The 17,639-nt window shown below is 35.5% G+C and overlaps 1 protein-coding gene across 13 annotated transcripts in view; it reads left to right on the top strand.

Moving 5' to 3' along the window:
* RhoGEF2 (Rho guanine nucleotide exchange factor 2) overlaps positions 1-17,639 on the top strand; it is a 656,727-nt gene that overhangs the window by 620,939 nt on the left and 18,149 nt on the right. For 12 of the 13 annotated variants that reach the window (XM_081725656.1, XM_081725658.1, XM_081725654.1 and 9 more), the window contains 3 exons: positions 375-584; positions 1,290-1,463; positions 10,102-10,292. In XM_081725656.1, coding sequence (XP_081581782.1) covers positions 375-584; positions 1,290-1,463; positions 10,102-10,292 — 575 coding nt within the window. The remainder of the gene's footprint in view (positions 1-374; positions 585-1,289; positions 1,464-10,101; positions 10,293-17,639) is intronic. The other variant, XM_081725662.1, reaches the window with a different exon arrangement.

Here is a 17,639-nt window from a genome sequence, read left to right as displayed (position 1 = left end):
TTTTCCCGTTTTCAGTAATAACGATCAGTTACCTCCTCGGAGACGTGTAATGTAATCGGATGAGCCTGAAATTCAGCTAAAAATTTCTTTCGTGCAATAAAAAGTTTGTCTTCTGATACGATATTGAATTTTTGAAATAATCGTAATCCTTTTTTACTATGGAGAGGTTCTTTTGTTTCCCAGTAAGTAGTCAGAATCTTAGAAAAGTTGAGATATGGAGTTTCCTCTGAACGTTCTGAAACCTTGTGCAGTTATCTACAAGCAGTTTAATGTAAAATCTAGTGTTTATCTTTAAAGAATTGGTTGATAAATGTATTTTGTGACAGTACATCCTCTTGCAAAGTCCTCTAATTCTCCTCCACTTCCCTGCTCAGGTGAAAGCATGGGTGGTAGCCGCCCTCAACTATCTCCACCAGTGGGAGCACCTGGCCCCTCTCCCAATCCTTCCCCTGGTCCCCAGCGTCGATTGCCACGATTGGAGCCATCTATTCGCCTTACGGAGGAGTCTCCCCTGATCCAGCCCTCCGAGGTGGTGGTGTCTCAGAGGGCCGTGCTCACTGCTGAGCCTGTTCTCACACCTATAGGTAATGTGGGTTTGATTGCATGCTTGCTTGGTGTGGAACTTTGTTCGGCTTTAGCTTTCAGTGCTGTTATTTATTAGCATGAGAAGCAGTGGGGCTATTCTTGTGCTCCATTTTGTTTCCCTCTGTCTAAAGAATGAAATAAGTGGCTTTTTCAAATGTATATTTTCTGCATTCATATCAACTGTTCTGTATCTTTGGTTCAGAATTTATATTGCATGCCTGCAAAACATGCTTAATCTTTACGATAAAAAGAAAAATTACATTTTAATGTATTTATAATAAATTTGCAATTAGTATAGTAGCTTATTCAAGAAGTCTTTTTTTTTTTCTCTAGTAGCTTGTAATTCAGTGACTGCTTTGGAATATATATATATATATATATATAATATTTCCTTGTTTATTTTATAATACGTAGAATCGTTCAAGCTTTCTACGGTGGTTTTAAGTTGCTAGCGTAATTTTGAAGTTGTTATTAGGCGTAGAACCCATTTCATTCTTAATTTTTAAATTGTTCAGTAAATCAGAACGTAGTTTTCAGTGTAGTATAGTGTACCTTTAGTAGAAAGCTTCGGGTTGCTGTTACAGTTCTTCACCTAACCCACATATTGATCAGAATTTCAATGTCTGAAACATAATTTGACATGTATAAGTATTTTAATTATGGTTAGGTGTCAAATTTTTATATTAGTTTCAATGCTGTTTCAGAAAAATTGCGACGAAAAGATGAAGCCATAAGATTGGCGTTGGCGGAGAAGCAACAGTTGGTAGCTGACCTTCTGCATGTACCAAAAGAAGAATTTGAGACTATTGCAGATTTGGCAGGTGAACCAGCTGCGGACAAAGATGCACAGGAATTGGTTTTGGCTGCCGTAAATCAAGGTCAGTTTTTTGTGAAGCAAAATTTAGATCGTATATATGTGTTGTTTACTTGACGGTTTCCTGTAAAATTTGATGGAAATATATATGGGAAGCTTTTAATATGTGTGTCATTGTGCCAATGCGTCAGCTTCAGCAGCCGTGTTGATTGCATGTATGATGTGCTATATATCCCGTTTGCTATGCTCATACATCTTTACAAGCATTTTTATATTTGCATCCTTATGTAACAGTTACTCTGGTCAATTTCTTACTGTAGAAATATAATTCATCCCACGTGTGCTGAGGGAGTTTTGTTCCTAATTTCATTCTCTTTATGATATTAGTAAAAAAAAAAATAAATAAAATCAGTCTTTCAGCTTTATATTTTCGTTCGTGTGTGTTTTCTTTTAACGTAAGTTTTCCTGCTGCCCGAGGAACAAGAAGTAAAGTTGGTCGTTGCTCTATCGCATGTATTTTTCGTACATTACTAGTTAATATAGGTTCTAGTGAAATTGACTTGAGTGGTGTCACTATATTAGGACACACCATTGTATTCGTTTCATCATCATCGGAGATTGGTATTGTTTGTTTCCTGGATATAATCGTACTCATAATTGTTAAGTGGTTTTCTCGAATGTCAACATTCAGCTCTGTACTATTTGGTTGCACTTTGTTCATTTTTGTTGCAGTGGAATTTACTCTTAGTAAAACATTTGTTTCGACCATGGTTTTGAATTTAATATGAAAAGTAGTATAGTAAAATGAAATGTTTTGTGCTTACTTATTTTAGGTATACGGGGTTACCACAAATGTTCTCCCAGATTTCGTTTGCGTGTTGTGTTAAAAATATAAGGCGTAGAGTGTTAAACATGTAGCATTAAAAGGAAAACTCAGCAAGTTTCATTTCAGATATCGTTGAAGGCTTAAGACACCAGTTTGACCGCCAGGTGTCTTACTTGTGAGTAATGTTACTGACAGCAGATGAATATTTATATTGCATACTTGAGTTCCATTTAACAAGATCAGTAATCACTGTCCAAAGACATTTTTGTGCACGATTTCATAACCAGGCACCAAATCAAAGAGAATATGTGATTGGTATTCTAAATTTACAACAACTGAATGTATCTATAGGAAGAAATCCACGGTAAACGGATCTGTTTCTGACGATCAGTGTTTTATTAGGTGGTCTCTTTGGTCATCTAATCTCATCTTCGTAACTTGTCAAAGATGAAATTGCCATCTTTTTCAGCTGGTTTTAATGATGTGAAGAATTGGATCCGGGCGGCTGTAGTAGAGAGGACTAGAGTATGCTCCGACGTGTGTGGATGGAGTTAGACTACGGTGTTGATTTCTACCGCGACTGACGAGGGCATATCGAACACTTGTAGCTGGAACTTGTGAACTTTCCTTTTCATGCAGTGTGTTCCAATGTTGTACCCTTTACACTTTTAACCAATATGTAAACAAAGTCAAGATCATTTGTGTTAACCATATACTCTACTTAAATTGTGTATAACACTATAATCTTGTGTAACTCGGTTAATGGACTCCACTGTGAGAAACAGAGTTGTTCAAGGTCTGTTTGCAATAGGTTTAAATTGGATTTATTCACTATAAAGTCTTAGAATAATAAGACAGTAAAAATTTCGTCTCTTCAAAATAAATAAATAAAAAAATAAATTGGCAAATTGTTTTCAATTTGTAAATATATATAGGAATAAAACCCACATTATGCAAGGTATTTTTGTATTTTATATTATTTCACAACTAGATTATAGATTTTAAAAAATGAAATGTAGAATTAGAAAGAAAAAGAAACACCATAATAACTGCAATAATTAATTTTGTTCTTTACTTAAAGTTATTGGCTCTATTAACTCTCAGTGTCTGAAATGATAGAAATACTAAAAAGTCAGATCGGTCATGCAACGGACTTCTGTTCGTGATCTGCTATCTAAAACAACTAAACACTAAGGCTTTGTATCTCTAACAAGGAGAAGGCACAGTTTGGTAAGTGAACTTCGAGGCCATTTTTTGCGAGGTGGTATTGCACATTTAAAGAGTTAATATTACAAACTGGGAGAGCGCAATGGGCAAAAATGACGGAGAAAAACCATCTTAAAGTTTCTACTCGACACATATATCGTACGACGCGCAAACTTATCAAGTGACAGCGTGGCAGAGTGAGAAGAATCAGCGAATCAAGTGCAAAGAGTTCCGGGTTCGATTCTCGTTCAAGTCAAACTTTTTTTTTCTTCAACCAATACAGTAGGCATTTGTAACTATAAGTAAAATATTAATTCACCATATGTTTATAATGAATAAAACAATAGAAATTTTCAATCACTTGTAAATTCTTTTGATGTTCCATGTTAACTAGGAACAAAATTTAATCTCTTTCGTAAATATTATTGTTACTGCAGTCGTTGTGTACAAATGTTCTTGACGCTTCGTCTCTACATCTGTTGACAGTGTGAGAATTACAAGGGGAATGAGGAGGAAATCTGCTTTGGTATAGCATCATCCAGTATTATTAAAGGGGATTTCCCCCCTCAACTCCTTTGTAAATCGCACACTGTCAACAGATGTAGACACGAAGCGTCAAGAACATTTATTACAACGACTGTCGTCAAGGGCGCTGATCATGGGAGGCCCGTCCCCCCAAGCTCATGTGGGCCCCATGTATTTTTATGAATATGTATTTTCATATGTATTTTTTATTGTTACATGTATTGTTGTATGTATATTTTATGAATGCCCCCTTCCAATTTACAGAGAAATCGGCAACGTTGACTGTCGTAACCATAATACAACTCGTGATATCAGTATATTTACGGAATAGATTAAATTTTCTTGATAGTTAACATGGAACATTGAAAGATTTTACAAGTGATTTTAACATTTCTATTGTTTTATTCATTATAAACATATGGTGAATGAATATTTTATTTATAGTTACAAATGGTTACTTTATTAGTTTAAGCAAAAAACAAAACAAGGATTGACTCGAACGGGAAATGAACCCGGGACCCTTTGCATATGAGTTGCACACTTTACTCACTCTGCCACGCCGTCACTTGATAAATTTGCGCGTCGAACCGTATATGTGGCGAGTAGAACACTTTTGAAGACGGTTTTTCTCCCTTATTTTTGCCCATTGCGCTCTCCCAGTTTGTAATATTAATTCTTTAAATGTGCACTACCACCTCGCAAAAATGACTTCGAAGTTCACTTACCAAAGTCTGCCTTCTTGTAAGTTAAGAAATAATTATTATCATGAAACCGAAAAAATGACCTTAAATAATCGCCAGTTATCTTATAACTAGGTGAGATATCTAAAGCATTGTTCTTGAACAAAACGAAGTTGTATATTGTAAGAAAATGAAAATAGGAATGTGATGGTAACATGTGCAGAATATAATTATTTCACATACAATCATTACTTATTCGGTGGCCCGAAACATCATTTTAGGAGCACAGAAACACTACAGAATCAACTTTCTAGCTACATTAGTTTTTTTTTTTTTTTTTTTTTTTTTTTTTTTTTTTTTTTGTGATAATTTTATCTCTTATAAATGATAATTGAAACTAATTTCCGAAATATAGTAAAGGATAGAAGAAGCATTCAGGTAAATAATTTTCTTTTTTGTAATTGCAAGATTCTAAAATAATATATACATCATTAATTTCGTATAGTAAAACTAACGAAACCCGATGTGGGAATGGCAAATGAAGTTACCTAGCATAAAAGAACGGAAGCTTAATCACATACACTAGAAAAATTGTACTATAAGCACTGCCACCAAATGATTCATCAGAGGGAGAGGAAGAAACGAGAGAAAAAATGGAAAGTGTCCGGTTTCTTTTTTTTCTGCTTTCTCTCTATATTCTATGAATCGTTTAGCGAAAGCTTATTTTATTTTTAAATTTGTGTGATTATTATTAATATTTACTGGGAAGTATTATATCGTATCATATTAACGTCAACGATGTTATTACGTTATAACAGTCTTAACCATTGTTCCCTGGCGTTATTCAATAATCGTTAAAAGTATCAAACCAAATTCCTTTCACATTTTCATTTCATTGCAGCTATTATAAAACTTGCCCATTAATAATTAACACAATAAATTTAAAAACTAGATAAACTGTTAAAAGACAATATTTGTATTTACAGCATTCAGTAGCTACTGAGCACTAGCGTCTTCAGCAGTGTGGTAGAGTAGACAATGCCCCACCTGTTAATAACAAACAGGCGTCGGCTTGGCGATCATGACCGTCCCCAAAACATATTTCCATTAAGAATTTTATTTTAATTGTAGGAAGCATAATTTTAATTAAGCATTTTTATTTATTTGTTTGTTTATTTCACAACACAATAGAACATATTATTTTCATCTAACTACACAGGAAAAAATAAAGTATCGCGAAATGCAACACAGCGCAATAAGCAGTGGCAAAGCCGAACGAAAAACAACTTACTTTCATCGAATGACCGAAATAGCTTCTAAACGCTGTATTCTCCACCCGTATCCTCTCCTGAATTTTAAAATTGTCGCTAGCAAAGATATCTTTTTGTATTAATATGACGTTTGATCTTTTACTAAATTTCAAGAACATTTTTCAATGTATTTTCTACTACTTGAAGGGAATTAAAGCATTTCAGTATCGCAATAGATAACGAATCAATACTATTCAGTAATTGGAAGGCCAATGTAACATCTGCGTACTATCTGATGCTAGTAAGCCAAATAGAAACTTCGCAGGTAAAATTTTGAAAATACAATAGAAGTAAGTCAACTGCAAGCAGAACATTCAAGACAGGTATCGAATAAAAATAGGCAGTAGAATACGGCAGTCATAGATAGTTGTGTTCTTAATTATGAAGAAATCGAGATAGAAAACGAAGAGTTTACCATGATGATCACCATTACATAAACACAAAAGATACTACTTTTAATAGAAATATCTGCAGTGACATGAAGGAGGTGCCTTTGTCAGAAAACGAAAAATTTAGAAATGTTATTACATAAGGCCCATTCAAATCCAGGAGTCCTTTTCCAAGGATATCGTTCTGGTTGTTTTTTGTTTGGAGAGTTTTTGAAACAAATGTTCCATTTTGTAAAGGAAAAATGGATGAAACTTTACCGTAAACTGTTATAGAAGACGGAAAAATATTGATGAAAGTTTACGTCGGCATGCCTCCTTAGATGTTCACAAATAATCTACTACAACATATCAACCAGCTGTAAATTCTCCTTTGTGGATGCTCTATCTGATAGAAAAAGAAAAACGAATGAAAGAGAAACTTCACGTGAAAAATAGAGATGTCATAACAGACTAATCAAGTTAGTAGAAATTCTAGAAATTACTGGCGTTCTTGTCTTCATGCAGAAACTTCCATTTCTAGGCTACAAAAATGTGCATAAAGAATTGACTGTATTCGACGTTATTCTAGCAGAGTACAAAGAAAAATCAGCTCGCAATCAATAATATATCTCTACCACCATTCAGAATGACATTGTCTCTGCTATTCATCATGTCATGATTTAAGATATTCAAGAAGTTCGGTCTGCTGAAAAGTTTTTTGGTAATGATGGACGAAACAATGGATTGTGCAAGATGCCAGCAGGCAGCAGTAATAATTATTAGGTGATGTGACAAAGCTTCGAAACTGCATGAAACTTAAATCGGTGTCCAAAGAGCAATGCCAATCAGAATTGAATTTCCGTTTGAAATTTTTAAAGCAAATTTTGAAAATATAAAACGTGACAAGTGCAAAATCTTAGCTCAGTGTTTTGATGGCACCACAAATATGCAAAATAGTGTAAAGAATTCCGGAGCGAAGTAAACGAAATGTACGGTCTACTGTTATCGGTGTTAATTGTAACACACATTGTTTAAATCTTATGATCGTTGATAGGTTGCAGAGTATTCGGGATACTTTTACTTTCTTTGAAACAGTGGAGGTTTTACACGTATTTATGGAGGGAAGTGCTAATAGACATGCTGTACTAGAGCGTACAGCCAAGGCTATGGAAGCAAAATTGCAGACTTCAAAGAAATTGTCAGATACGAAGTGGTCTGTCAGGGCGTAGGTTGTAAATGCTATTTTCGAAAATCTGAACATTGGAAGACTTGAGGCAGAATTGAATGGAGTGTATTATAGTATTTCATGACAGCAGTTTGCTGAAATCTTTGAAATCGCTCTCTTTACTGTTCTGATTGTACTTCTTGCATCCCCTGTTGAATGCAATTAATAAAGTCAGCGTGGTCCTTCAACACGATGACCTACAAGCAGACAAGGCTATCGAAATAATCAAGTCTCTTATGAGTATAGTTGGTAACTGTAGATTTTCAGGTCTCAGGATTCGAGGATGTGATGAATACTTGCAAGGCACGAAATACCACTTTGCCAGAGAACAGGAAGAAACTGGTTTCTGTTAGAATTGATTACAATTACTCCTCGAATGCCGGGCTTAGGGTAGATCCAGGGAAGATGAAAAAATAAAAAAAAAATATTGTTTGAAGTTTTCAATACTCGGATCGTTTTAATCAAGAAGTTTTACTTTTCAACAACCTAGATCAATTGGTCGATCTGCAAACGCTCCAAAGGTGAATTTCATAGTAAATTGATTGTTGCCGCACAAGATGAAGATTTGAAGAAGACTGTTTCAAAGTTGTTGAATCTTTTTGTGAATTAAGTCGTCTATAGATCATGTATTTTAATTATAAGGAATTTCTAATGACATTTAGTACTGCTGGACTGGAGAAAACAGTTGGTGAAACCCAAATGTCGATTGTGTAGAGAGACCGCTGCTAATCACAGTGAAATTATGTGTTTTCTGTGCAGTACATGGAAGGCAATATCAAAATATTAAAGATTATTGAATTAAGCCTCCCGGGAAAACCACTTTAAAATAAAACACCCCTCGGATTCTACCTCAGTGAAGTGGTGTAAAAATAAATCACTGTTTTTCATTCATTCTTTGAAACATTCCTCTAGATTACTTGTGATAAACGTTCCGAGCCATGCGTAAAGTTGTAGTATATTATGAACGTTGAATAGTGGGACAATGTTGCAAGACAACAGACGGCAGAAGAATTAGTTAAAAGAAGAGTGTATTTCCGACATAATATGTGATACTACAATATGATTTTTTTTTCCTCCTAATCCCATCTTACATAGGAAGCAATAATCTTTTGGGACTGTGATGAATCATTCGTGAAACAACTTACTGCATTTCCAATAACTTCCCTATCGACAGAGGACCATATTAAGTATCTTTCTCAGCCTGGACATTGCAAAACCTTAAAAAAGTCTTCCAGAGCTGTAAGCAAGTAAGGCTTGACTGCTTACAGCAAATTACTTTGCGCAATACGAGCGCAAACACTTGTGGAAAGTGATAAAAATTGGACTATCATTCTCACATTGAAACGGTCAAAAGAGGTTTTCAGTACATCACTATTCGTGGAAAATGTATAGTATAAAGACTTATTTATGAGAGGTATAAGAGCTAGGAGGTATTCAAACATATTCAGATTGGTGATTTATTTAAAACACATCAAGAGACATAACCAGGAATCATAACGAAAGCTAGACCTAGAAACCTAGAACAATAATCACTTTCTGTGAAGTTTTGCTCATCTTTTAATCAACAAATTATGAAATAATTTGAAGATATGAAAAATTTTTTTCGTAATAGCAAGGAGAGAAAATCTCCCTTAAATATGACAAATTGAAAATTAAAATGTATGTACGAAAATCATTAAGTAATTAATATATTTTGCATTTCAGGATCATTAGATCGTTTATAAACTATCATAAAACGAACAGGCGAGTTAGACACATGTGAATCAATAGTGATACTTTATATTTGTCAATTTTTTGTGTGATACTTACCAAACGGAAGATTCATACTGTCAGTAAAGTAATTCACGTTCACGTACAGTATACCTATTTCCCGTAACATACCTAATCTTACGTTGTCGTGGACAAACGTGCTGTTCTTTCCGTGAAAATCTCTTATGTATTGAAATTCAGTATGCAAATAATGAAGATAAATTGATTCAATATTAGTGATGGAAAAGAACATTTGATTGTTATGTACACTGGTGTTACAAAAACTTAAAACACGTGTAGCCCTTTTAACCACCTTCCGACTTTCACTTATCGGTAGTATGTTTTATTACATAGGCTTGTTACAAAAGCTTCAAAATTACGAACAGTGTATGCCTTAATTCGCTTCAAATCTGCCTACAGAAATCTTTAAAAGAGAAGAGAATCAAAATTCAAATAAAAGGAAAAAAGCTACCAAGGGTACCCATTTCCATACCCTAAGGTTCCAATTTTTCAAGTACCGTTATATATATATATATATATTGATAGATAGATAGATAGATATAAATCTTCATATTCTGCCACTCAATACTCACCCTCTTCTCCATGGCCTGGTCATGGTTAAAACTTGTTTTCCCTTGTAAATTACTTTTCGTTCGTGCTGTTTTTAGTGTTAAAGCTATTTTTTTTTTTTCTCACATGACCGCTTTATCGGCATCTTTTATTATAGTAGTATATTGCGTGCAAATCGTACTTTATCTTCATTTGTGTTATCATTATTGAACGGTGTCTTTTTTTCTTTCCTTCCTTCAACAGCCAATCAACTGGCAGCAGTGCTAAATGAATGCTTACACGTCACAGAAGAGGAAGCCGTGTCAGCTGCCTCAGAAGTTGTTCCAGGTAGTTCTCCACGATCACTAAGGAGGTCTACACGTCTCCCAGGAGTTCCTGCCCATAAGTTGCAAGGAATTTCCAATTCTCTAAATGCCCAACTAACCCAGTTACTGGTGAGTAAAGCAAGACTAAGTATTTACTAACAGACAAACCTTTTTTTACAGAACTTTTTAGGAATTAGTAGAATAAGTTACGGGGTTTAGTTTAAATTGTCAAAATAGTAATCGCAGTTACGAGTTTTGAACATTAAAAAATATCTGTAGCATTTTGATGGAATTGAAGTAATACAAAGGATGGTTTGAATTGAAGCAATACAAAGGATGGTTTCCAAGCACAATTTCTTTGGCTGTGTTGTAGCTGGTGGGTGTAACCAAGATAATTACCCACTTCCTTCGTTTGCAAATATACGTGTAAGGGGATCATTCGGAAGCAATGTTCAAGAAATTGTACCTACAAGAAATGCAAGAAGTCATCATAACTGCTATGCCGATGATCACTAACAAAATGGTAAATATTGCTTTGCGTTGACGTAATCCATATCGGAATAGTTCCCCAAGTCTCTCGCATTACCCAGCAGGTCACGAAACAAATTTCTTTGTGTCGTATATTTAGTACAGATGAACTCGCACTTAGGAATTTTAAAGTCATTGGCCCTAACTGAGTATTTTTTTATTTATTATTAATTTGCTACCATGTTATAAATCTCTGCAAAGGTGAGCTGTATGATTTGTAGCCTATATGCACCAATGAAATAGGCATTTTTCTGTAAATACATAATTGTATGTACCATAAAATTCGTGTACTTTTTAAATTTCTACTTTGCCGCCAGCTTGTCAAACTGCACATTATCTTCTGTATTTGTCAGCTCATTTATTGAATGTGTAGTTACAATTCATCGAATAAGTTTCAAACGCGCTACTGCCTTTCATGTGAAGCTCGACATAATGTTTTAAGCACATTTTTAGCTCGTTCAGGTTCACTTTTGCCGCAGCACTCGAAATAATTGTTCAAAAATTACAATTCTTTCACAAGTTCCTTCTTATTGTTTACTAAATGATTTTCGCTGGCTGACATGAACACATCTCAAATGGCATAGTTAAATTTCAAGGGGACTATCATAATCACTTGAAAAAATAAAATACTTGTAGGATTTGCGAGTAAATACGAAGCCCAGATGTATGCATAAAAAGTGCAATGCAAAAAACATGAAACAACCTGTGCTAGTAGGCCAGTAAAAAGCATGAATGCTATCTAACCGAGACACGGCAGGGCTAAGCTGGAGAGTCCGAGCTTTAGCGAGAGGGTGCGTCAGCGAAGGTTGGTATATGCAAAAATGAGTATAGTGAAAACGAGTGGATTTTGGCAGATATGAGTTTCAATAGTACTTGTCACGGTTTCATATTTGTAGCGTTCAACTTGTAAACATAAAATACAACTTCTGTACACTGTGCACAAATACAGCTCTGTTAGAAAATAGTTTCAAATACAACCATCATTTATATGCACTCACTTATTTTATCCGTAGTAAAGTGTTCGTAAGGATTTTACACTAGTAACCTACACTTGTAAACATAAAATACAGGTGTATTACTTTGTATTTAACTCTATTGCTTGCAGAAATTTCTTCTTTACAATTATGTCTTTTCATGCGAAGTACAGAATTTTACCTGTAAATCTTTCAAAATTTGGTGCGCCTAAAGTAAACCAGCACCATATTTATTATAAATTCAAAGGTAAATAAATTGACCAAAATGCAAGTAGTAGGACTGACGTAATATGCTATACACAGGCTCACGCACAACAATGCTGTTATGTTTAACTTCTTTTAATATAGTGCTGTTAGGGTTCACTAAAATTTTACTTAGGTGTTTTTTCTTTCTTTCTTCCTTTTTGTCCTTGAACATAAGATATGAGTTAGGTAGGTTGGCTTTGGTTAGCTTAGCAAAGTATACATTTGGCTCCTTCTATAATATTTCACCAAACGTAACTATATGTGAATTGTGCATTAATATCACAAAAAGTCACAAGTTTAAGTTTTCGTTTACATACGCAGCAGCTGGGTCGTAATTAATGAGTCTTAAAATGTTTTATACTGCATCATTCTGCAGTGGATTCTGTCACCGAAATGTAAAGTTTTGGTATGCAATTATAATTATTTATTTCATTATTTGCGTTTGTTTGCGATCCGCAAATTTTGCGAACATTATTACGAAGTTAGAATCATATACTGTAATTTAGCATGGCACATAGACTGTTATTTGTTATGATACCAATAGTTTCTAATGTTTGCATTTAGTGTTCAGATGTACCGTTAGTACAATATTACGTCGTAGCAACTGTTCGGAATATTTTTTGCAATATATTGTATGACAGTCATTTCAAAAGTCCTGCACAATGAAAGATATTATGGAATTAAATAATTTATTGTACAAAATACTTTTACAGGCCTTCAGTACAATCTCCATACTTGTTTATGATAGCTTCCCAACATTTTGTAAATTCTGTATTCTGGATAGGGCACCTTTATTGTTGAGGTGTTTGATCACTCGGGTGACCTCACTGAAAGCTTCGTCAATCGAATCAAAGCGTTTTCTACAGAGTGGTTCTTTTAATTTGGGGAACAAATCAAAGTCTGGTGCGCTCAAATCAGGACTATATTGGGAAGAGACGTCATCCATACTTGTTAAGTGCAACCCTTGCTTGTAGAGCAGTATGTGGCCTTGCATTATCGTTCAGAATGAGGACACCAGCTGCAAGCATGTCAGGATTACTTTCACGAATTTTCGGGCGCAAAAAATTTGCAGAAACAGCTTGTAGTGTATGCCTGGTACAGACGTCCCCTGTGGCACTCTATTGTAGCCATTTCTCCATTCGTATCATACGCGAAGATGATTGTGCGTTAAACCTTTGATTGTTGCTGGCGTAATTTCTTCGGGCGTGAAGAGTCTGAACCGTTTTATTGTCACGATTGAAACTTCAGTTCTGGTTCAAACTCTCGTACCAGGATTCATCAATTGCAACAGTTCTTGTAAAAACTGATTTCCTTCTGTTTGATAACGTTGAAGCAATTTTTCTGCAATTCTTTTGCGACATACTGTCTACTCTTAACTCAGATCATGCGGAAGCCATCTCATCTTCATCTACTCAGTAAAGATTCTGTAGACTGAAGTGACAAACATTTTGGCCTCATATGCAATTTTCTTACATGTTTTCGTCGATCCTCTCACAAAATACCATACACAATAATTTCAGAGATGTAGTGTGTTGCGTTGATGGTCTTTCACTTCTTGGGGTGTCCGCAGTGCTTATCCGACCTTCACGAAAACTAGCTGAGCACCGTAATACAGTGTATGATCCACTACACTATTTCCACAAACCTCCCGCAAAGCATTGTAAATTTCAGTTGGATTCTTTCCACATAGATTTTCGATTTTGATATGGGAACGCTTGCCAGCATGTGTAACCCAACCTCAGTCCGGTTCACCACTGAATTTCTAACAAGCTAAGCAAATCACAAAATACAGAAACAAACCTCAAGCCCAAACTCTGACCCACAACTAACCTAAAAGTGAACCTGATAAAACCACTCAAACGGTCGTGCATGTACTGTGTCACTTTTGAAATGACCCTCGTAATTATACCTGGACACTCTCATTTTGTAACGGTTTGCGTCAACACAAAAGGAAAATAACCATTTTGGTTTTACTTTCACGTGGTGGTGTGTTTATTTTCTACGGACACAGTCCCACGTTTGCTTATTCTGAACTCCTCAAGAATATTACATCAAAATGGCCACGTAGTACAGGATGGTGCTTGTTTCTCTCCCTTGTCTTCCTTTACGCGCATACACACTGTCGCTGACATGCGTCCTCCATACGGAGAAAAGCACGTGAGAGTTTCCAACTTCGTTCTGTTCAAATAGATGAAATGCAGAGGTTTGTACGTATTTTTTTCGAGAATAATCGCTTTTCAGATATATCATTTTGCAGTATATCATAAATCTGTATTCAATTATTCTGAAGCATTGTACAAAAAGCAAAAGATTTTGATTAAATTACAATAGGAAAATTGTGTGGTTATGCCTTCTTAAAGTTAAGCTACGAGGGCACGGTTGCTCAGTGGTAGAGCGCTTACCTCTGGTGCGTGGGGTCCCGAATACGATTTCCGGTCCAGTAAGTTTGTGGCGGATAACATCGTGTCGATGGGGTTATCGGGTACTCTCTCATTCTCATCCCATTAATTCTTATCAATCACTTGCGTTAATCACTGTCCCCCTTATCCTAAATAGCATAAACGTGGGACGTTATACAGAAAGTTAAACTGCGCTAAGGAATACGATCTCGCATATAATTTGCAGAAGAACTATGGAATATTCTTCACACAGTATGTTTACACTATTTTGTTTTCAAGCATACCCACTTTTGCTAACGCGCCTCGTGCCTATAGACACCTTGAGTTTACACCAGTTTCGCCATGCCCTAACTTGGTTAAATACTTCCTTGCTTTTTGTGACCATCCAGCACAGATTTGATTTTTTTGCACTGTATTAGTTTACTTGCCAGTGCACTATGGATCCAACCGTTCATAGACCCACCAGGTTCTCCGTTTCTTAACCCATCAGATACATTTCTTGTTTTTAATGGCCACCTAACACAGGTTGTTCGGTGTTTGTTCCACTATTGCTTTTATGGCATATATCTACGTGCTGTATTTTTACTCATAACTTTTGAGTTCTCATAAGGAAATCGGCACATATGAATCCATAAATTCAACTCACTTCATAAACGATTTGTAAATTATTTGTATTTAATTTCGTGGTGAATGAAACACAAAATAAGTTGTGTATGTTCCCCTAAAATTGGACAGTACGTATAAATATTGAATAATCTGGAAAATTTTGCTACCATTTAACAGATTCTTAGCCTATGTATTTTCAATTAAAATTGTGCAACTATTAATATCTACATCTTATTTCTTTTCTAACTTATATTTAGGAGAAAGAAATTAAATTAAAGAAATATATGTTTATGATGATCAAGAAACAATTTTTCGTAACATACATTACAAAATTCATGAAACAGAAAAAATATTGTGTTTCCTTATTTTAAATAATTTTCTTTAGTTCGGCATGTCACAGAATATACCTAATTTAATATTTCTCCAACGCAGAGGGGGGGAAAAAGGGAATTTTGAAACAGCGTTACCATCTTGTACAGCATAAAATTCCCAGCTTTTACAGAATACCGAATATCTCGGTATACACTTGACTTATCGATCTCAAATAAACGTGACAATGCTCCTCATGACATACTGGTTTGCTCTATGAATTTTAAACCGTACTGTACTAGGGACCTTTTCCAAGTTACTGCACTATTTCCAAACTAAACTTTTCTCTCTTATGTTGTGGCAGCACTGTTTAACTGATCCTTCTAAACTTGAAGTCATTTAAAGAGTTCTTCCCAGTATTTAATTTAATGTGCACAAATAGTTACTACTTCATTCCTTGTGTGTGTTAAAGGTTTTTAAATTTGACACATGTTTAACGTTATTTCTCAAAAAGTATGCAACACTGATCTGCGAGTGTCATCTCTTTCGTCTTTGTTTTCATTGCTGATTCTAATTATGAAGTTTAATTTAGGTTATTCCATTTAAAATATCAAAACTTTATATTGGGTTGGCAACACTTTTCACCTGGTGATGTTACCCAATAATTGGATAGATGCCCCCCTTACTGTAGTTGCTTTGTGCAAAGTTTCGCTTTTCTCTCTCTCCTGGTTCCTATGTTATAAAGATGGGACATTATAAATGGTGCACCCAGTATATAATAGAATGTTTACTGATGTAATTAATTCATTAAATGTAATGTTTTCAATCTAAAGTGAAGGAATTTTTTAAGTGCCAGTTACCTGGATCTGCAACGTAAGTGAATGAAGTTACTGTCTTTTACACTAACGGGTAGATGGCGAGCCCCCATTTTAAACATGTCCCTTTTAACCATACTCTTACAAAATTTGTCTCCCTCCCGCCCCGTCCTCACCTCCCCTAGCCCCTTTATTAATGACAGCGTTGCATTTTCATTTAACATTGGTCGCATAAAGAGTGTACAGCCCGAACGGCTCGTCCGATTTAAAAAAAATCCTTCACTTTAAATTGAAAACATCATATTTGGAGACGGTTTCCCCTCTTATATTTTGTTGTAACTCTGATAATAAGTTACCCTGTCAGGGGACTTGTGAGATATATATATATATATATATATATATATATATATATATATATATATATATATATATATATATATATATAGAATAAGTCAGTCAATAAATTGCAAATTGCGGAACTCGAAATACCTAATACTGCTTGATATATAGCGTGTATGTTTTGCCCGTTGATAGCAGCACAGTAGAGGCCTTACGGTATTTCAATAACTCCATGTTTTTCAACGGTGGCAGTTCGTTGAGTGAATCGTGAACGCATGAGGAATTTCGCGCAGTTGTGGGTTTTCTGTAGGCCAAGAGCTATCTAAGGAGGCAGTGCATGTTCGAAAAATACTATTATGGCAGCGGTAAAGTCGTGTATAACTGGATTCAGGAATCCGAAATGAAACTAGGTGAGATCACAGTTCGGAAGTGTTGTGGTCGTCCTGTGATGTGTGAAAGATGAATAGTGCAGACCAGCTTGTGACCATTGACCAGGTAGCTTGAGCAGTAGATTGCTCTGAAGAAACTGCCTACATTATTCTATAAAGTGTCCCAGCTGTCAGAAGAACGTAGCACCTTACTAGTTACAGGATTGAGGGACTACGTTTTGAAACGAATTGTGGTTGGGAATGAAATATGCGTGCACAATTTTCGACATTAACCGAAGTGATCCTTCTCACCAATCACCTATCATTTTAAGATAAGTCAGTTGGTCCCCAAGATGATGATCGTGTTTTGGGACTTGCTGGCATCATATTTGTGAACATCCAATGTCATGAAGCTGAATGCTGTATCGTATTGCCCTGTTCTACACAAGCTGCAATATTACATCTTTTGTAAATGCCCTCCAATTCTGACTTCGGTGGTCATTTTCCTGGATTACATGCCAGAGACAGCAGGAATTGGTACAGTCGGCAACAAAAAACCTGCAACATGAGTATGTAGGTTTATTGTGAAACGACGAAATCGTTTGCTCCAAAATAAATGTGCAGTTGAGGACGCCGAGGTTTCTCCTGGCGTGATTTGTGCCACTTAGCGTTATATTGATTCCTTGCGCTGTTAGGCATAGTTTCACAATAAACTTACATGCTCATGTTGCAGGTTTTTCCTGCGGACTGTACAGACCTCCTTATACTGGTAAGGCTTGAAACATTACTTCGCTTCTAATGATTTCACCTCGTTGCTCCGATCACTAGTTCGAAGTTTATGCAGGTATATTACACAAAGTCCTACTGGTTTTGGCACCACTACAAACCTTCT

This window comes from Thermobia domestica, chromosome 9 (assembly GCF_964235325.1).
Source record: "Thermobia domestica chromosome 9, izTheDome1.hap1.1, whole genome shotgun sequence".
In the NCBI taxonomy this organism is placed as follows: domain Eukaryota; kingdom Metazoa; phylum Arthropoda; class Insecta; order Zygentoma; family Lepismatidae; genus Thermobia; species Thermobia domestica.
This window is presented reverse-complemented; position numbering and strand designations above follow the sequence as displayed.